This window comes from Strongylocentrotus purpuratus, unplaced genomic scaffold (assembly GCF_000002235.5).
Source record: "Strongylocentrotus purpuratus isolate Spur 01 unplaced genomic scaffold, Spur_5.0 spur5_scaffold_7, whole genome shotgun sequence".
In the NCBI taxonomy this organism is placed as follows: domain Eukaryota; kingdom Metazoa; phylum Echinodermata; class Echinoidea; order Camarodonta; family Strongylocentrotidae; genus Strongylocentrotus; species Strongylocentrotus purpuratus.
Window position 1 is genome coordinate 14,840,230 of NW_022145613.1, and position 23,329 is coordinate 14,863,558.

At 37.9% G+C, this 23,329-nt stretch overlaps 1 protein-coding gene across 1 annotated transcript; it reads right to left on the minus strand.

Annotated features, from left to right (window-relative positions):
- Nucleotides 1-252: 252 nt before the first annotated feature.
- Nucleotides 253-22,742, minus strand: LOC577053 (ras-related protein Rab-32). Its single transcript, XM_030973980.1, has 6 exons — nt 22,367-22,742; nt 16,022-16,147; nt 10,102-10,180; nt 7,866-8,047; nt 6,355-6,498; nt 253-4,285 (listed from the first exon to the last, which is right to left on the minus strand). Exons 1-6 carry the CDS (start codon nt 22,367-22,369, stop codon nt 4,175-4,177), a joined length of 645 nt encoding a protein of 214 aa, XP_030829840.1. The 5' UTR covers nt 22,370-22,742; the 3' UTR covers nt 253-4,174.
- Nucleotides 22,743-23,329: the final 587 nt, after the last annotated feature.

Consider the following 23,329-nt stretch of genomic DNA (forward strand, 5'->3'; position numbering starts at 1 on the left):
TATTTCCACGAGAGGAAGAGAAACAGAACCCTATTCCTTTTTTGGAATAACAAACCTAGGGGGATTTTAGTCCAGATCCTGCCTGTTTTTTTTTGCATTTATTCTTCTTCAATCATCATTCCCCCCCCTCCCTTACGTCACACATAGAGCGCAAATCCCCCGAAAAAATACATGTTTCCAAGGGTAATAATGAAAGGACTGTCTTCGTTTTAGCGTTGAGGATGTGCATTAAATTTGATTACATTATGAAAATGGTCTATTGTTAGATCACTCATTGAATGGGAATAATGCAGAACGAAGTAAAAAAAAAAAAGATATGTCATTAATTAATATAAGGGTGATGATCACACATTCATTTCAATGGCAATGAGAGTAAAACACCACCAAGGAAGTTACGACAAAAGAGGTCCATGACTGTCCCTGCAATAGTAAAGAAAACATCTAGACTATGAATAACAATTACAAATCATTGAACATTAATTAAGGTTTTTTGAAAAATGAAAAATTTGTGAATTGCCGCTAAAATCAATTGTTGTATCAATATGTGCTACAATGATATTTTGTGAGATGTAAATTTGTACAAATCTGAATATCTAATGAAATTTGAGAAAGTATCATTAACACTAATGTTCCTGGTCCATTATTGAATGTGCATTTCAGCTTGATTTTTAGAAAGTCTACGTAATTGTGTTCAATACTAAGACAGGAATTTTTAATACAAATTAAATATTAAAACATATCATGTTAGATCCTGATGTAAAGACGTTCTCCAAGAATTAGATAGTAAAGTCCTTGAAAAGGAATAATATATACAAATGCTGAATAGGATAATTATTTCCTTTATCCAAAAACCCATTCAAAATCATGTTGGGCAACTGCTGGAGTATTACAAGTCCATAGATATGTTAATATTATAGGGCTCTGGTGAAATATAAAAAATGTTTATGTTAAGGGTGTCAAGATGAATATAGAAGTTAAATATGGGTGATATATTTGTCTTAAAAGCTCTTATTTATAGATAATTTTCACATTTTCTTCTTAGAGCTTTGCAAAATGAACCCCGTATTACAGTAAAGATGAATGAAGCAATTATTTGTTTGCTATAAACAATTAACTAATCATGTTTACACTTGAACATTTCTCATAAGCTTTTAGGGACCTAGCATGGATGAGATTGAGGGGGGGGGGGGGGGGAATGCTTTAACAAAAACTATACACAGCAACCTTTTCACCCAAAGTGTGATCTCATTAAATACAACACTAATTCACATTGATAGCTCACATATGAATAAATAATTAATACTGTATTCATGCCCATCAGTAGCTCCTCTGTTTGGACACAGGAGGGCGCTATTAAACTCATAATCTTTGATATACAGGTAATGCTCTTCTGGCCAGCCCTGAATATATGAACTGTACTCTGAGTATTCTGACCCCTTCAAGGTCTAATGCTAACTAAAAACATAAACAATTTGTTGAAAAGAAGAAAAGATAGGTGAATTTTACTTCTTGGAATGTACCATTAACAAATAATATGGAGTAAAGAAGTAAAAAAAAAAAAAAAAAAATCTTCAATGGTGGATTTAATCGATTACAAAATTACTTCTGGGTTTAAAAATCCATAGCTTAAAATTAGATGCCTAAAAACGCATATATTTTAATTAAATAGTTGGAAATGGATACTTACATTTCTTTTCTACAAACATTGTACACATGTAATCACGCCAGGTTAAAAATCAAATATAAACCTGTTATTTTTCATGATTTCTTTCACAGTAAGATATACAAGATGCTTTCCTCATCTATGGAAAAACATTACTTTTGAATGCATAGAGTTAACATGATCAATCATGATATCTTAAAATATAAGATGTACAAAATAAAATCAACAATATATTACATTTAACTTTATTAGCTTGCACTGTCGATAATAATAATGATAATATTCTGCGTTTAGATAGCGCTGAATACATCCACAATGTCTCGAAGGTTAGCTGATACATCATAACCTTGTCAGCTGATTCAGGCTTGCCCGCACACAATGTATGCACATTCTACACTCCCTGGGGAGCATTCCAGCCAGGGGGCCATTATACAGACGCTCATATTGCCGGAAAAACTACAATGCATTTCGTATCCTATCGGATACCCACTGAACACCTGGGCCCCATTTCACAAAACTTGTCATCAGGGAAAAATGACAGTTTTTGTTATAAGCTAGTGAAATCCTTGCTTCTGATTGGTTATCAGCAGATTTGTCACTGATTTCTGTCATTTGTCACTGAAAACAAGGGCTTAGTGAAATGGGTCCCTGGGTGGACAGTGGCAAATGTGGATTACTGTCTTGACAAAGGGCACAAGAACCCTAAACCCTTGCAGTAAGAGTCAAGTGAAATGAACCACTATACCACGACGCCTCCACGACACCCCCAACAAAACACTCCCCCCCCCCCCCACCTGCTGTTGATTTTGATTAACAGCAAAACCTATGGCATCTATCATAAAAGGTGCAATAAATCTACCTTATGTGTGATACACTCATAACTAAGGGGAGAGGGTCTACTTTATCTCAGACTTTGATATTCACCAGGAAAAAAAATTAATTCTTGACATGTTCTAGTTAATATTTGTGTCCATTCGTAACAAAAAGTTTTGGTAACCACAAGTTTTTTTGTTGTTGGAATTAACCAGACCTCAGCACTATAAACAAGAATAAGGCATCACGATCTAGACCGACTTGCTCAACCCCTAATAGCTGCATAATACAAAAGAAGAGGAAAAGAACTTCTCAGGTACACTGTAAAGTCTATATTATCATAAAATTCTATCTTTCAGGGCATTTTACGGCAGTGTTCACTCACGGTAGACCAACTCAATCGTCATTCATGTGGCCTGACTCCTACACTGCATAACCTTTTATTTTTATCAATCATGCTTATAATGAAAATCTAAAAAAAGGAAAACAAAAATGGTAGGACCGTCATCTCTCACCAGTTTTAGTTACACATGGAGTAATGTAGATGCATGATAAAGCCCGCATGATTAAGGGGCAAATCTAGAATTTTCATGAGCGAGGGGGTGGTGGGGGGGGGGGGGGAGGGGGACTCACTAAAGTGTCTACTTGACACTAATTTTTTCCCACAGAACATTATTTCTAAAATCTCACTGGCTCCCTATAAAATTTATCAGTAGGAGGGGGAGGGGAATTTTTGGGGGGATATTTACCAAAGGCCCATCCAGGCCTCTACATCTAAATCTACACACCGCCAAGAGGGAGTCTCAGCAGTACAGAATCCACCATTGAAAACGGTATCCAAAATCTTCCAAAGAAGTTGAGTAAAAGAATGGGTGATATGGATACCAAGAAAAGTTACCGGTAGAAAATTTTAAAGCACCAATCAATATAAAAGCAAGATTGCTTGCTAAATAACATGTGGTCACACACAATAGCATGTTAGACTGCATTAGCCCCCTCCATCACCTATTACACCCATGGTACATTTACATGGTCATTGAAAGTCAAAAGAAAAATGGTATTCATAGTAGAAACAGTTCTGAGTTTTCAATCTTCAATGCTTGGCAAAGATGCTTAACTGAGAAGATCATAATCACAACCTGATTGGTTCACATTCAAAGTGTACAAAATGGCAGCTGCACGACCTTGAAAGAATTTTTTCTTCCATTTTTTTTTCATATGTTAAACAATTATTTACTCAGCATATTTATAACTACAAACTAATTTAATAATAAAAAGATACTTAAAAGATGTTAAGAAATGAAATTAGCGATGGCTTAATGAACATATTAGTAGGTTTCTTGTTAAGTAGATGTACAATTTCATTTGGTGGTTTTTAAAATAGAATCGGTTGAATCTTAATTGTCCCAAGTCACAAAGTTAGGGCAACAGATTCAAAGCCTGTTTCTAATTAGCTTGGGACTAGTTGAAGTAACATGGACCTCACTAACATAATTTTTTAAAAATTTGTTTGAACACTTGCTCATGTGTACCTTAAATATGAACCGTTCACAAGGTTACATACTCATAACAACCAAAGATGGCTGATTAGCCTATTACAGATATCATTAATAGCTGTGGAGTAATGTTAATTTGTACTGCACAGAGATAAATGATAGGTATAAGATTGGAAGAAGGATAGGGGTAATGATAAGGGGGTCAGCAACACGCCCCTTTCTCTTCCGCTGGTGGCTTCTCACCGTCCAATTTGAAAGGATCGTTGTCTTGTTCCGTCTCTTCATGGTGTATCGCTTTGTCGTTGGCTAGGATCTGTGCGATGAGAGATAAAGAGAGTAATTTGGAATAGGAGAAGGTGTAAGTGTAAGAGTAAAAGAGAAAGAGAGGGAGGGAGGGGGAACAGAGAATGGGAAAATAAAGAGAATGAGAGAAAGGGAGAGAGAGAGAGAGAGAGAGAGAGAGAGAGAGTGAGAGAAAGATAGAGAGAGAAAGAGAGAGAAAGATAGAGAGAGAATGAGAGGGACAGGAGAGAGAGAGAGAGGAGACAGGTCAGAAGTCATGAATGAAAACATTGATGACATAATTTCAACAAAGTCACCTGTACTACTGTACCTGTAGGATACATGTAAATATATTGATACATTTTTGATGCCTTTATACAGTACCTGCTCATGCAATCCAAATTCATTATTATTCTATGTCCCATCGAAACAAAGTTTAACAACTTAATTGTTGTGTCACTTACAATATCACAACTTAAATCATGCGAGCATATGATCTTGTTATGAAAATTCTTCCTAAAAATATTATTGTACCATACAAAAAACCCAGAGTGCACTCATAAAACCTCATATTTACCACTCCCCCTTCAAAACAGTATACAATTTTCTGTTTGAACCATGACAGTGATGGGATTGCCACTCCCCCCTTATCTACATGTCTTTATGATGACTGAGGTACTACTCTTTTTCTTTGTTCGAATAAATACTTTCAATTGTACCGTTGGTACAGTTACCGTTTTCTCAATTAACAACCTCGTCTGAAAGATTTATTAGTTTTGATTACTTTTAATGATGGTGTCATATTTCTAAAACAGCATTCATTAACAACAGCAGGAGTTGTGTTTCTATTTATCTACATGTAGTCCGAAACCAGAAATATGATATTCGTTGGAGAACCAAAATATAAGTGGTGGTATAAAATGTGTATAAAGCATACATACACCAGGTGGTTAAGTGGAAATGCTCCATAGCTTTGGAATAACCTACCACTGACAAAAGAAAAGCCTCATCCATTGCTGTCTCCAAAGCTTTGTTGAAGAAATACTTGTTTTCAAAAGCTTTTGAATAGTTTATGATTGTGTGTCTATAAACTAGCTTCTTTTTTTTTCTTCATCAAAGCGAAGTAGAGTATATTTATACAGTAGCTGCACTATATAAACTGATCTTATTATCATTAAAATTGATCTTAAAATGGTTTTTATTATTGTAATTGTTATTTTTACTATTAGTAGTAGTAGTATTATTATTTTCAGTATTCATATCTTCATAATTATTATAAGAAGAAGTAGCGTTATCATTATCATTATCATTATCATTATCATAAATATTATTATTCGTAGTCTTTGTAGTATTATCATTACCATTAATATCATTATTATTGTTATTCTTCTTCTTATTATTATTATCATTAATATTGTCATTATCATTATTATCATGATTATTATTCTTTATCTGTAAAAGCTCTTTTGGAGCTTTTCAGTGCTGAATTATTCTGCATTTTCTTCTTCTAGTGGTATGTATATGTACAGCACACACAAAGCAGTGAATGCGTAAAGAGATTCATAAATAGAATGACCCACTGAACTATTTATATATTAGAGCAGGGGGAATCCCCTGTGTCATGGTGCACATGCATGCCTATCCTAATCAGTTATACCAGAAGGAGAGATCAGACGATCACAGTAATACAGTTTACTTTTCCCCTCCCAGGCAAATGTGAGCACAAATGCTTGATGATAGACCATTTCACGTTTAGCACATGTCCCAAATGACCCCGAATATCCACAGATCTTCAAAACATGAAGAGGTCCCACTTTGTACATTTTGAAATAATCACTCCTACAGTGATGGAGGTGCTACATGTACATAAATAACCTTTGTTTCACCTTTTCAAAGAATACTTCCACTTGTGTATCATGGAGTGCACTGCTTGTGCATAAATGAATAATGATTACATAATTTTCATGAGCACATATCCAGTATTTTTTTCTCCTTGTTTTACACAATTTGGTCTGCAATAACGTTTATCTGCTCATGCTCAGACTGCAACCGTGAACTGGCTTATATAAGACACTGTATTATTATGATAATATTACTTACACTTGTAACTAGAAACCTTGCTGCTTCGTCTATGTTGATGTTGTCTTTGGCCGACGTCTCAAACCAGTTGATGAATCCCTTGTCTTTGCAGTACTCGTCCATCTGGCTGCTGTTGTTTACAAGGCCTTCTTTGGTTTGGTCACACTAGTCGAGGCATGAATCATAACAAAAAGAACAATGATCATTATAAATCGACGCATGCAAGTGATAACAAAGATTAGTTTACTAGCATCATGTCAAGGTCAGGTTAAAGCAATTTTACTGTTGCTTATTTAACATTATACAAGAGCTCCTTTTGAGTTATACATAATTCTTTGGAAAGCTAATCTACTCTATACTACTATTGTATGTATACTTTCTTTTAATTGTTAACTTATGTGTTTCCTCTTCCCCCTCCTTTATTTTGCTGCCCTCTGTTACTCCTTACTCGATTACCATCTGGACAATTACCTCATGTAACATCTAGAAACATGTTTATTTGCAGCCTGTACAGTGCAAGATTCATACAGTATGAACAGTAGAATGTTAATACACTAAAATCTTACCACTACTACATGCACACTCTATGGTGGAGTGTTATCAAATCAATTCATATGGCTTATGGACATACTGAAAGGGGTTAAACGTCATTTGCTCCTGCAACCAGGTCCCTCGAAGAGGACCTAAAGCCATCAGCCGCCTGGTTGCTTACTAACAAGCATTATGCTTTCTTAGCAGTCAGGTAAAATAACCACCACCACCACAAACAATTGCTCCACGTCCATTTCCTACACTAACCCTAACCTAAAACGCTATAGCAACCCTAGACCTAAATCTATACCTAAAGTAATCCTAGACGAAATAGAGTAAGCGTCACAGTTTGAGCAAATGTTGGGTCAAGCTTTCAAGACAACCACCTCGAAGACAAATCCTCCTGGATATTCTTAGACTTCTTTTCTAGTTCCCCTCACCTTGTTAGCTAATAAAATAGCAAAGCTGGCACTGCCTTTAATAGGGAGTTGTACTTTGGAGTCTAGAAACAGGGCAAATGTCACAGGAGCAATTGTCGGGTCACGACCTTCAAGACAACCACCCGAAGACAAACCTTCCTGCATTTTCTTAGACTTCCTCCCCAACCCCTTCACCTTATAAGCTAATAAAACAGCAGGAATGGCACTGCCTTTTGGGAGTTGTACTTTGGAGTCTAGAAACAGAGCAAATGTCACAGTCTGAGCACATGTCGGGTCACGACCTTCAAGACAACCAACCCGGAGACAACCCTCCTGTATGGAGGCGCGACAGCTCAGTTGGTAGAGCAGTGGACTCGTAATCCGGTGACCCGTGTTCGAAACCAAGGCGATGCGTCAGTGCCCTTCGGTAAGGCATTAATCCTCATTACCAGGTCCCTCAGAGAGGACCTAAAGCCATCGGTCCTCTGGTTGCTTACTAACAAGCATTTCTTTCTTAGCAGTCAGGTGAAATAACCACCACTACATGCTATGTTCCAAGACTTCTTCCCCAGTTCCACTCACCTTATTAGCTAATAAAACAGCAGGGATGGCAGTGCCATTGGGGAGTTGTACTTTGGAGTCCAGATCATGCTTCCACTTGGCCACAGCTTCAAACGTCGAGACTCTAGTCACATCAAAGACGATGAAAGCACCCACAGCTTCTTTGTAGTACACTCTCGTCATGTTCCCGAATCTCTCTTGACCTGTACAGGTTCAACAACAAATAAGATTGAAATATATGAAGTTAAGTACTCAACTCTGTAACAATGGCATAAGTTAGCAACAGACTATGTTCATAATGTAACCAAATTTATACTTGAGTGCCTTGATACAAATTATTTCAATCAATTTTGATAAATAATTGTATTTCAAATTGCATTTACATTATTATGTGTTGTGAGGTAGAACAAGACATGATGTTCTTCCTACCTAGCAACAACTAATTTATGCAAATTTAATTCTGACTTCTGAAATACATATATTTCTAACAGGTGAATGAAATACATGAAATTTATATCGAGGTACTTCACAAAGGCATAGCATAAATTTGTTTATATTAAAAAATGGCCAATTTATTTCTATTTTGCAACTGACCGTGATACACAATCAATGGATTGATTGTACTAGATTTTTGCAACTTAATTTTTTTTAATTTGCGTAAGTTTCTTGCTTTGAAAATGGCCATCTTTAGCAATTTGCGCAAGTTATGTGTACATGTCGTGAAATCAATTGAATGTATGATTGATCAATCTATTGCACAATATAGTGCTAAGCTGTGCCCCGCTTCATATAACTTGTTAGCAATAACAAGTTACAATAACTGTTATAAGCTACTGAAATTGTGGCATTTGATCGGCTGAGAGCAATTTGTCATAGAAATTTAGCATTTGTTATTGATAACAAGCTTTAAAGAAAGAAATTGTCCCAAGGCAATTGGGGAAAGGTTGGTACTATCAAACCAGAAACTTGTGCGTTATATTTGTGAATTTAGTGAGTGGCTCAGAATCGCAAGTTTCATTCATGCCAAGAATCAATTGAATCAGTTTGCGAAAGTTTTTTTGCCGTGAAAATGGCCATCCTCAACAATTTGCGAGAGGCACATATACTTACAGTATGTTGCACATGTACCTAACAATTGATGTACAAATAAAAATGAACATAACTTCATGTTAGTGTTAACTTTTAAATGCCCGAAATACTTCTTGAGAACTGCATTAAAGGGGGTGTAGCATGTCTTTCCCGTGGCCTGACTCGGGGCCAATCGGGTATACGGACGACGCAGTATTCACGTGCATGCAACATACGCAAAACCGCGGCTTGAGGAGAACTTTGGTTTATTTTGCAAATGCTAGTGCGCTGAATTGTTAATCAAATCCATTCGTTTACGTGCAGTTATGCAAAAGAAGTCGTAGATGGCTTTGACCAGTATTTGCCTTTCTACACCCCCTTTAACTTAGGTTTGGACTCCAGATACAAGGGGAAAAACACATACATGTACTGTATGTATTTATTCATTTTTTGACAGGGTCAGCTTGAAAATATATAATGTAAGGAAAGTATACATAATCTAACAACATGATACCATTTGACAATCATAGCCATTAAGCCAGTCCTCATCTCATAAAGGTCACATGCATTTGTGGTTACAATACTAGCGACCACTTCCTTTCTACTTGTAAACATAAAAAACAAGTAATTGACATTCATGTATGACCCACTGCACTTCGAAGTATTGTAACACATGCACTTTTGGATATGAACTTTGATCATGAAAGCATAACACTCTCAATCATGTGATTACAGTTCCACAACAATTCCACTTTCAAAACAGAAACAAATTGTGGGGGAATTCCAAAAAGATAACATATGGGAAGATACATGTCCTGTTAATGATACGACATTCGCTATGGTGACGTTTCCTTCAAGTAGAAATATGTGTTGTATATATTGGTGTAGTCCCATGTATACAGATTTTTGGGTACATTGCGTGTGAATTTTAGCAAGACGAGGACAAAACTTCTAATTTTTTATGATTCCGAAACCTCATATTATACACAAATACTTGCATGTTAGCATGTACATAGTATGTGCTTATTGTGCTACATGATCAACCTTTTCCAATACCTTCCAGACAGTTTCTTTCAGTTTCACAATGAAATGACCTGACCAGAACTCAAATTTATCTTTTAAAAGGTTTTCCTTTCATTTGCATGTACATGTAAATATTTTCGAGATAATACTTTGATGATGTACGTACCTGCTATGTCCCATAGTTGTAACCTGATGAGTGTGTCTGCGTCCCAGTTGATCACTTTTAAGGCAAAGTCGACTCCAATCTGTAAAAGGGACAGAAAACAAAACGTTATATTAAAGCCTATCTGCACTAGTTTGGCCTGGGGGATTGGACCTCCCTGCATTGTCACTGGCAGGTGGTTATTAAAGAAAAAGGGGGGTCATGGGGACCAACGGTCACCGCTTAGGCAATGTTTGCTATAGAGGGTGCAAGTAGCTATAAGTAGTGCAGTGGGGCTTTAAAAAGAGTGAAATCTGAAATGGGTAGGAGACTAGTTTCAGTAGTTTACATGCACAGACCCTATTCCAGTTGCTGCAGTGTAGCAGAGTCTGCACTGTGAGACTAGGCTGACAACATCCTGCATAGGCTCAGCACTTTAGTTGCTTCTCTGACACAGCCAGAAACTGATAGAGCTAGGCTCTGCTCAAGGCTTTAGGAATTGAGGTAAAGTGTCAACTTTAATAGAGTCTTTGCTTGCAGACTGGGGGAGGGGAGAGAGAGAGAGGGAGAGAGAGAGAGAGAGAGAGAGAGAGAGAGAGATAGAGAGAGAAAGAGGAAGAAAGAGAGTGAGTGGGGAAAGGTGAAGAGTAGAGAAAATAGAAAGAGTGTCATGAGGACATGAGAACTCACAGAAAGTGGAAGAGGAAAAAAGAAGGAAAAAAAGAAGGAAAAAAAGAAGGAAAAAAAGAAGGAAAAAAAGAAGGAAAAATAGAAGGAAAAAAAAAGAAGAGAAAGAGATATGGAGAAATGGGAGAGTAAACATGGGTAATGGAATAGGTAAGGTACGTACATGTAAGTAGGCCGAGAAGAAATTAATAATGGGATGCTTTTTAAAAATGAATTGTCAAAAGTACATATAGTTACCGGTACTATTATTTGACAACATTATGCAGCTATTCGGATTGTCGTACAAGTAGATGGACATTATACACACTCTGCACATTTTATTCCACACAGTGATCATAAATTACAGTTTAAAAATTGACCCACAGTTCCCTTGAGTTACGCTTGGTAAAACAAACATATTTTGATATGATTCTATGAAAAAACAATTTCTTGATAAATACCGGTATGTCATCACCACTGTTCAATGATCATTACTGTGTCTATTTATGATCTGTATTCAAAGTCCAGCCTACCACAATGTATGTATATATGTTCAGGGCAGGCTCTTATTGACAACTATAAAACGTAAACAACGCCATGTTTCATGGGGATTCCCAAATTACAGAGAAGTCTAATCATCAGGAAACACAAAAGTCAATTTACATTTTGATTCCAACATAACAAGACAGCAACGAAGGATGAATTCATTAATTAACCTTTGGTAACACACGTTGTTATCTGTGGTAACACTGAACTCAGCTGGCTGAAAGCTAGGCATATATGGCCTCCATATCTTGATTCTTTGTCTTCAATGTCTTTCAAATCTACACATTATTTTCTAGAATGCAATTTGGATGTTTTGATCTGCAGACATACCCCGTGTCCACATACATGTACAACAATTAAGTCATCGTATAACTATCCCGAAACGGTATACTGTAGTTATACCGTTTTGGGATAGTTATGCATGTACGATGAAATTGTGTGTGTGTACGCTTACTAATGATACGTCATATAAAGAAACATCTTATAACGAAACGCAGGTTCGGGCATCGTTTCGAACAAGAACTTGTTAAAGAATCACGGAATGCGTTGTGTGTGGAAGTATGGTCGAACTAGAACGGTATAACTGGGCAGGGCTTAACGGGACCACGTGCGAAAGGAGACCTGACCTCTCATTTCCGCTTCCGTTTCATGACCACAGTAGCAAACTGTGCCCTTACATGTATACAACGTTTCGCTGTAGAGTTTTGAGATTACTTTCTTATGTGTGTGGATGCCCTGGAATTTATACAATGATTCTTTATACAATGTTTCTTGTGTGTGGATGCCCTGAAATTTATACTATGTTTTTTGTGTGTGGACGCCCTGAAATTTATACGATGATTCTTTATACGACGTTTCTTTATAGAGTTTCGGGATAACATTTTTTGTGTGTGGACACGCTGTACGTAACATGAACCTGTTCACATTTTCACAATTTGAAATCTAACTATATTATAGGTATGAATGAATTCTCAAAGAAATTGCAAAATTACGGATATGAAGATGTGCATGACTGTGATCTTCCTGACTGACGTTCTAATAGAATCTGAGAAATGATACAAATACTAAATTTGAAATTCTGGGTCACTTGTACGCAGATTTAACTTTTTAGAGTCTGTTTACATGAGCCCTATGTAAACATTTCAGATTTTTTTGGGGGGAGGGGGTCCGGACGTACGTGTAGACTTTGGGGGCCTATATGTCCTGGGTGCCTTTAAGTGTCGACCGTTGCTGTACATAAGCCTTTTAGTTGAAGTACATGTATAGGCAGAATCGGCTTCAAATCATATTCAAGCACACATATTATCATTTATCAGATGTGGATACAATAGACCATTTTCGTAATGTTATCAAGTTTATTGCATAAAGCTTACATGTATTAAAGTGCCTTGTAAAGTATTTCATTGCCCTGTTAGGAATAATTTTATTTCAATAGTCAGGATGCGAATTGCACACATTAATTGATAGGTAGGTAGGACAAACATTATGGCTTGTCCTACCTTACAACACATAATACATGCAATTCGCATTCTGACTATTGGACTACAATTACAATCAGACAGGCCAACATAAGTGGCACTATATTTTTAATAGCGAATTTGCCATGATTTTGTAGTGACATGAAGTTCCGGTCGAAATGGGCCACACATTATTGGACTCACACTTCACTGCCAATTCTTAAAGGGATCCAGGGAATAATTTTCCTCAAATTTTTTGATTAGCGATTTCAGCGGATGGATAAATATTTCAAATGAAATTCTGTACATTTCTATGGAAGAAAACTGCTACACAAAAGATATTTTGTATAGCAGTCATGCAAAAATGCATAGCAAATTGCGATGCGATACCAGGAAAATTATTCCCTGGGATCGTTTAACAATGTTAAATCTGAGATACACGGTCCTACATGTTACCAGTGTCTGTGATATGGTGTAACATTGAAGCCCTAAACAAATCGCACTGCAAAATGATCAAGAAGTGCCTCAAAAAAGTAAAAATCTTTGAACGACCAGTTTTACCATACTCGTTTTCCCTGATAGACTGTAGTGTTATGAAAACCGTTCAGCAAACGGTTTTCAAAATTTGTAATTCCAATCATTAATATCTTGATAATCAGACAGGCGATCGGCTTGTAAAAGTCATGGAGTTCCTGACTGACCTAAAGGTTTATAATTATCATTGCAGCATGAGCTAAATCAAGGATTATTTTTAAAGGATCTAAGACAAAGTTACCGGATCCCTTTAAGACTAAGGAAGAGATAGAGACGCATGTCCACACATTAAAACCTACTACATGTACAAACCAATGATGCATACATGTGCAAGAATACCAATTAAATTTCGAGCAGAAAAATATTATTTCTTATCAGCATGAACTCTGTATACATTATAACTGAGATAATATAGATTTCCTGAATTGTGTATGAGACCCCACACATTCATGTACACCAAAGGGCGTGTTTATGCTCGACTTTTTCTGGCCAGAATCAGGCATCTTTTACGCGTTTAGTTTAAAACACGGTTGCGTCCTTTCTCACTTTTGTAGAATCACCGAAAAACAGCAATCACGATCGCTGATCGTAAACTCACAAAAAGGTGCGTTTACAATTTGTAAACGCGTTTAAATAGGGTCAATGCACTGACCTCTAGTGGGTCTACGTAGCATGCACAGTGCAGGTTTGCGAATCCAGCTGCAAGACCAATTAGGGCCACCCAACAAGAATTGCCTGGAGGAGCCAGAGAAGTGAGCATAAACAGTACACCGTGGAACTGCGATTATGATGAGCGTTTCATATCGCTCATTCTGCCTTCAAAATTGAGCTTAAACCGGCCAAGGAGAGAACCACAGGGTCAATTGTTATCATCACAAGACCCAATTCTACAATGGACTTTGGCTTCAGTTCAGGAAGGGCCACTCAGGAATTATAATCTCTCAATGAATAACTGATACATTGTGTTATTGTTAGTCTAATGGAGGCTGTAATCTGTGCATGTACATACACTTGAACTCAGATAGGAAATCAATATACAGATTATAAAGTACTTGAGCTTTGTTGTGATATAATCAAATTTCAAGTCCAGTGGCTTACTGGCACACAGCAACACACCAATGCATAAATGAAACCTTTTTTTAATCGTTAAGTGATAGAATGCGGCTGTATGGGGAACTTGTAAATATTGCAGTGTTATATACTGCTACATTTATTCGAATTTTGATACATTTCACAAATGCCTTCGGAGCCAAATTCAGCTATAATTAAGGATGTAGGTTTTTCTAAGAATCATAAAGATCATTATCTGGAAGTGGAATACATGTGACAATAGGCCTGTCTTCATCAGTTCGAGTTTGCCAAATAGCCTGCTATTTCTGATTCAGGAAATTAGCCTGAAATTACCGACCGTGTCTTTTTCAGCTCGAAATTCGAGCTTGAGATATAAGCTCGAGACATTTCCTCAGTGTTTGCGCATAGTGGGAGTCTTTGGGCTGGTGAAGACGCACCGGACAAATAGCGGGCTATTAATTGTGCAAACTAGCTCAAGATGAAAAAATAGCCCGCTATTTTGTGATGGTACTACTTTCCCCAATCAGAAATAGGAGGCTATTTGGCAAACTTGAGCTGATGAAAACAGGCCTGATGTACTGTATGCATATCAATTTCTCATAATATTCCTTTTAGGGGAAAGTCCATCTTGATATCAAATCCCTCTTAACCCATTCGCTACTGAGCTCTCTATTTCCAATATGTTATAATACAGGGACCACCCAGCTTGTATATGCAATGGTTTAAAACACAATCAGAAACATGAAAGATCATGCAGAAATCATTGGAAGATTGAATAAAGATTGCAAAGCAAAGTTCATGTACAAAACAATTCAAGGAATATATAACTCCTAGATTTGTTTGTTCTTGTTACAAGACTTTATTTTCATGTTGTGGTGTATTTGATGTACTATGTTCTATTATGAAATAGAAAAGGTCGGATTATATCATTCGTTATACCCCTTGGTGCCGCTGAGCTGACTACGGACCTATGGGGGGGGGGGGGGCACTGTAAATGTTCTTTACCAAGGATGCCAAGGAGGATCCCCTCCCCCCCTCATATTTCACAATAATTCAAGAATGAAACAGGACAGAAATATGCTTCCTTCCTCAAATGTAAAATTTTAGAAACATTTCATAGAATTCCTGCATAAACCACAGAACAACCCTCATACCCTCACATACAATTAAAAAAAACCTTTATGCTATATTCTTCCATTTCTTTGTAGCAAACAAGTTTTGTAAAGCTGTGGTTAACCTTAGTTGCTCTACATGTGTACATACTGTACATGTACATGTACTGTATATGGATGTAGAAATCATGTGATACAAATTCAATATGGGGGTGTAAAATACTAAGACTAGTCTGCAAATCCAGACACATACATGACAACAATTAAAATAACACCACCAACAAGACTTCCAGGACCTATTTCATTTTCTGTCCACCTTTCATTCCTTTGTTTTAACCCATCGCCAATATAAACCAGGTAGCCCTATACTAAGAATATGGACATAAGAGAATTCAATGGACATAGGGTTAATAGTTGTGTCAGGTGGCCCTTTAAAGAAAACAAATTGGGGGGGGGGGGGGGGAGGGGCTCCTTAACCCTATTTAAATTTTTTAATGGGGCAGGAGGTCGACTGGTGTATTGTTGCTTTAAAAAAAAAAAAAAAATCCCTGAACTTACTGTCGCTCGGTAGTGTTGTGAGAAGAACTGATGAACATATCGTTTGATGACGCTGGTTTTGCCGACTCCTAAGTCTCCTATGACTAACACCTTATAGAGATGCTCTCGCTTCTCCCCTGCCGCTGCCTGTAAGGTAGGGGTAAAGAAGAAAAATGAAGAAAAAACAGAAGAGAAATGATGAACATATCTTTTGAAGACACTTGTTTTGCCAACTCCTAAAGTGTCCTATAAATACATTATCCTTTCTCTTTTGCCACTGCATGGAAGGAAGAGGGGAAAGAGACAAGCAACAAGAAAAAAAAAAAAAAAAAAAAAGAAAATGAAAGAGAGATTATCCAGATGTGAAATTTATAATTAGTCATAATATTTTTTTCAGTTGAATAAATTGCCTATATTGAATAATTGAAGGTAGTAACGTACATGGTACACACACAAAATAATATTAACTCTGTTCTCAATAACACTGTTATACAGTGTAGCAGCAATGTAAATGGTAATATAATTTTTTTCTGTTTGTTATAAATAAAAAATGCAAATATAGGGTAGCATATGGTATCGTGTAAATGCTGAAAGCAAATAAATAGAAAGTAAAAATAGTCATTAAAATTTCCATATGTACATGTAACCTCAATAAATTCATCTTCAAAGAGTTTTTTTTTTTTTTAAATAGGAGCAGCACATACTCTACTTTAATACTCAAATGGAAGGCGATTAATTTGTTAAGTTAAGCTCATGTTGTATTTCATTAATCAATTAACTTTTCAAATGATTATGTAATCCTCCTTGTCCGGTGCAAGCCATCTAAACTGTTGGCCCTTCTTCCAATGAATGCTTACCTCACCTTGGGCTCAGGTGAGAGATACAATGTGTGTACATACATGTATCAGTATCGCTATAGACAGACTAACCCATCGATTATAACCCTGCACAAGAGACTTTACATTGCATCTTATCTCCTATAAAGTAAACAGACGTTGGTACACGTACATGTGTATAGCACTGCCTGCTGTTATTGTCTAAAGCCCTTCGCACGCTTTATGATCGGATTTTCGAAGAAGTGGCAATCAGGAATATGGAAATCTAAACAAGCACCATCTTCCTGATTTACTTTAGGTTCTAAATAATGATAAGAATACCAACAACTAGATTTTCAGATCATGTGTCTCTTCTAGTCAGAATAAAAGCCGAATGGGCTTCGATTTCATAGACAATTGCACGACTTGGTGTGATGTCACTATGATTCTGAGCTGATTAGTTTTATTTTTACTCCAAGGATATTATCACTATAAGATCCTTTAACATGCTTGAATGTGCATGACAAATGTTATAGCAAATTCTTCCCAACTCTGATTGCGGTCGGATTAGGTAACCACAACAATTATGAAGTCATACACCGTCTCAATACATGACAGTGAGAGAGAATAATCAATGCTTGCCTCTTTTTATTCCCACAGAATTGCAGCTTTCAACAGGCTTTTGTCCTTTTGGGGGAGCTTGTGCTCCAAAGGCTTGTCTGACGTGGCAAGCATCACATACATGTATGACGCTCATGATGGCGGTCTCCTGCGTTCTAATATTTATCTCTTTAGTTCAATGAAAAATATATACAAATATGCGTTACACTGGTACTTTTTTTGTATGCTTTATATTATGGTTATTGTATAATATTATTAGACATGATTTGCTATGTATGTAATACTTGTGTAAAAATGTATAACTTTGTATTTGTTATTTGAACACAGAAATAAAATCAATCAAACAAACATAAGCACTGAATATGGCAAACTTAGTGTATCCTCAGTTTACCCAGCAACAGTGATCTTTCTTGGTGACAGAAAATGCATGGTGTCAAGGCAATGTGGCAGAGGTCTTGAGACACTTCCGACGACGTTTTCCAAATTGATTACGCCTTTTAACAAGATTGACACCCAGAGTGCTTTTTTTCTTCTTCTTACGACCTGAACAACACATTATCATCTGATATTTATGATCTCATGATCTATCTTTTGCATCTTTTTCATATTTAATTATATATATCTTATGTCATTTATGTATATTGTGTATAGTTAAGTATTATACCATCAACTAATTAGGAGAGCCTCCTACAGAAACTCAGTTTCTTTTGGTAATCCTCAGGCATTAGTTGATGGCTTTTTTCTGTTTTTGTATTTATTATTGTAAATCGTTTTCATGTGTTCTCTCTAACTGTTATACTCCTTTATGTTCCTGGAAAGGAAATTAAAAAAATAAATAAGAACCGCAGAACGGGAACCCCCACAACCGCAACAAAGGACATTCAGGCCGTTGAAGATCAGCTAGGACACCACAAAACATTGAGGCAGTTTGAGATTCTTTACAGCAGGCAACAAGGCAGTCAGAGGATATCATCCCGTCGACACAACCTCAACAAAGGACATTCAGGCCGTTGAAGATCAGCTAGGACACCACAAAACATTGAGGCAGTTTGAGATTCTTTACAGCAGGCAACAAGGCAGTCAGAGGATATCATCCCATCGACACAACCTCAACAAAGAACATTCAGGCAGTTGAAGATCAGCTAGGACACCACAAAACATGGAGGCAGTTTGAGATCTTGACAGCAGACACAAGGCGGTCAGAGGATATCATCCCGTTGACATGGACTCATGTTAACCTAGCGTTCGTTCAACAGAATCACCAGACTCGAGATTAGGCTCTACCCATTACAGATGATCAGAAGACAAGAGCTCTTCCCTCGAGACCTTGCGTGCCACAGAGCCTTCTCGGAATGGCTGATAGGTAGACACCGCACTTCCTTGAGGATATCGTCATTGGAGACGAAGCATGCTTCTGCATGAGCAGTTCACTTAACACACATAACGTTCGGCAGTATGAACCTTGAGTGCACAAGCCCCTCAACTTTACCTATGAGAAGAGGGACTCGCGACAGAGAGTGACAGTTTGGATCGGCCTTCTTGGAAATGGAAGTCTTCTTGGACCCTTCACCTTTGAACAGACAGTGAATGAGGAGCGCTATCTACAAATGAAAGATGATCAGGCTCTGGATCAGATGGCACGATTTAGGCGTCAGAGAAACGGTCCTTTCAGGCGCCTTTGGCAGGCACAAGATGTTGCCCCTGCTCACAGGACAAGGGGGTTGTGATGACCAGGCTGAGAGAACTCTTCGGGAACAGGATGATCGCTCTGAACGAACCTGTGGAGTGGCCAACTCGATCCCTGGACTGTACACCTACGGTATTGATTTTTATGTCTGGGGTTACCTCAAATCATGGGTATTCCAGAGCCCACCTGCAAACTTCAAGGAAGGAGGTCATGTAGAGGAGTAGATGAACGGACAGTTACCTGCTGGTCACAAATGAAGCTACAAAGGACCAACGATGATAAACATTTTTAATAACATTATCATCATAATCATCACGATCGTTAAGAAGCAAGTAAAAAATAATAGTTTGACAATGCAAATTGAAAGAGAATTTGTTTTTGTTTAATACGTATTTTACTCCAAATGAACACCATAATAATATGTTTGTTTGTATGTGCATTTGTGATCCATTCGTGATTGCCTATAGATGTGTTTTTATGATGAGTACACAATGTGAGAAAAATCTATGGTAAATGGCTGCGTGTATTTTTCATTTTTCTGAGTTTGCAAGTGCGTGGAAGTGTGTCTCCCTTTTTGTGTGTGTGTTTGTGTGACTGACTGAGTGTGATTCTGTGTGTCTGTAAATGCTCTCACGCACGACGCGCGCGCTAAATTTCGAAAAAATGCTATACCTTATACGTGTGTTATACCCTCGCCCGCACACTTGCGAGCCAATTCATGAAAATGTCACGTATTGCTGGTCTTCGAACTTGGCGTCTCTGTGTACTGTTCATGTACATGTACAATGTATAGAGGCGACCAGTGGTCCAGATATAATTTCAGCAGAACTGTCGATATCAGAGACTGAACCTTTCGGTCTAATTATTACCTAGCCCAACATGCATAAGACAGAGTCATAGTATCACTCACTTCGAACTGTACATGTAGCAGTTCACTGCGTAATGCCTTTGTGGGATTCCATCAACCTATTATTATTAACTCATGCGATACACTGAGTGCCACAGTGCTAATCCCTATTTTACAGACGTGTATCAATCAGATCTGATTATTTACGTCTGGGGACCGACCTTTAAACGTCACCATCCGAAAGACGTGACTCAGTTTCGAACCTGCGTCCTCGGCTGAATCAGTTTGTAACTTCCACTTTTAGCTGGATAACAGGCGCACGCCACAACGCCTAGTGCCTTGTTTATTTTAGGGTTGGTTCAAGTGTGTGTAGTTTAAATCTTTCCTATGTTTGATCCAACTTCTCATCCGTATGTTGTACACTGTACATATTGTTGTAAAATGGCATTTGTTATGCCAGTGCTCTCATTGTATATTCGTGAACGCGTAGATACATGTGTGACCAGGCGCAGGTCATTTTACCGGAGCGCAGGTATTTCATATACATATACATATGTATGCATCTTGGATGCGCTTACGTATTCGTTTATCGTCCGTTTACGGGCGCGCGACTCGCGGCAATGATCCAACTTCCTAAGCACTGGGTCATTCGAGATCTTGATAGCTGATGAGTACACATGGGAAACCAACTTCCAGCCTAGAGACGAGAATCCACCCTCTTGACGTCACCCTCCGACGGATAGAGGTTTTACTATCTATACTATAGCTGAGCATCATTAATTAGCTGAGCTTTTACTTCTACTTCTGGATTCTGCTACTTGTCAAAGCCTGTTCAGCATCTAGACAAGCATCCAGTCTGTATCCTTTTACGTCTAATATAAGGTTAGTTTATTGTTTAGTCTGTGTCTTGTCTTGTCTTCTTCATTTCATACATTTCACCGCACCGTAAGTAAAACGGTGGTAACTCCGCCATCATTCATCTGTCATCATTCTACTCACCACACGTTTTTACTTCAGTGGCGCTGCGATTTTCTTCGAATTTGCGCGGTGCTGTATTTTTCGATTCCATTTCATATCGTCTTGTATTTTTTTGTGTGTGTATTGCATTGCTGTGCAGTGGCCGTGATTTTTCAAATTTGGCGTGGCACGTGTCGCATGTGTGCAGCGTGTGTTGCGTGGGTAGCCATTTTGTTTTGTGAATGCATTGGGTTCGCCGTGTGTATTTCGTAATTTTGTTTACGTTTACGGGCGCGCGACTCGCGGCAATGATCCAACTTCCTAAGCACTGGGTCATTCGAGATCTTGATAGCTGATGAGTACACATGGGAAACCAACTTCCAGCCTAGAGACGAGAATCCACCCTCTTGACGTCACCCTCCGACGGATAGAGGTTTTACTATCTATACTATAGCTGAGCATCATTAATTAGCTGAGCTTTTACTTCTACTTCTGGATTCTGCTACTTGTCAAAGCCTGTTCAGCATCTAGACAAGCATCCAGTCTGTATCCTTTTACGTCTAATATAAGGTTAGTTTATTGTTTAGTCTGTGTCTTGTCTTGTCTTCTTCATTTCATACATTTCACCGCACCGTACATGTAAGTAAAACGGTGGTAACTCCGCCATCATTCATCTGTCATCATTCTACTCACCACACGTTTTTACTTCAATAGTCTATATATAAAAAAAATGTGCATGAAAATTGTAGGAAATTTCACCCTCTTTCCGTTGCTGGTGTAAATAAGTACTATCAGTGTGTTGTCAAACCAATCCATTGTCTCATTTCCCGTACAAAATCTGGATCTATGTACCGTACTTTCTTACGCTGAGGAGCCATGATCAAAACTGACAAATTTGATGATGACAAATTGCAATGTTCTCAGGAAAATCCAATGTATAACGGTATAGATCTAGTGAAACACACAAAATCAAAACAACAATAAACGGTCTACACAAATTTTAAAAAAAGCTTTCATGTTTGCATGCAGTGCGCACTGCACAATAGGCATAAACAATTAGGGTGTACCGGTAATGCACAAAAATGTGTACATGGCACGCGAGCGACTGAGAATTTATATGTGCATGGCCAGCAACCAGAAACCCAATTATTGAAGCGTGGCAAGCCAGCGCATGCACGGAACAGTGATTTTGGCATGCTACGAGTTGAGGGCTGGGCGATAATATATATCGTATCCGGACACCTACCCCCTGGACATCCACCCCTGGGACAACTAGCCCCTAGGATGACTACCCCCCGGACAACTACCCCCTACCCTAGGACACCCCTAGACAACTACCCCGTCGCCACAAAGACCAGCGGCTTATTTCCAGAGAAGGGCAGTTAATTTCATTACGTTTTTTAATTAATGAAAAAGAAAGTTATGAATTACGACCTCACCATTCCAACACTTGCACTGGCCTGAAACTAATGGAGAAAACCCCACGTCCACTGCCTCAACTCTGCACTAGTTCAATCAATCCCTCTATCCAGGCAAGCACTCAGCTGATCGTTCAGAAACAATCTCGGTTGCGGTCTCCGTTTTTTCAGGATAAATTATCATGCAACAACTTTATTCATTTAACTGGTTGTCTCAGGAGGTCCTCTTGTATAGACTTTGTAGAACTTCAAACAAAGAATTGCACAAATACTCAACTATGTCTTTAAAACGGAATCTTAATCTAACTCTTTTCTCGAACGCTACCGGCAAAAAGTTCATTCGTCACGTACAAATACACGTCCGGTCCTGTAATGTGATTCTGCACTAGAATGTATGCTGCATGACTAGACTTCGGCCGACCGGTGTCAGGTGACTGACGCATTGTTTATTTCTCTACCGCCAGCTCTCGACAGAAGACATACAATCTTGAAAGAAAGAGAGAGAGAGAGACGAACTGTGATACAGTTGTACAAAGCAAAAGGGCCCTTTTTGTAATGTTATCACATTTAGTGCACAATTCTTTGTTAAGTGCTTTATTAAAAATTATTCAATGTACGTGTTAAGAGTAATTGTATTTCAGTAGTCATAATGCGAATATCATACCATACATTAATTTTTGCTAGGTATATATAAGACAAACATCAATGAATAAACCGCTGCATGCACGAATATTTTGTTTAATACATTTTTTATGAATGGAAGGGACATTACACAAGTAAGAAATAACCGAAAAGGTAAGTTCGAAGCAAAATTGACAAAGAACCATTAATTGGCTGGTGCCATATGGACGGAGAGCATAATTGTTTTAAACATAGAACGCAGAATTAGTCTTTGTCATATCATCGAGGGGGGAAGGGGGGGGGGCCCTACTCAGTGTTACTTTGGGGACGCATATACAGTGGCGGATCGAGGGGGGCCCGGGG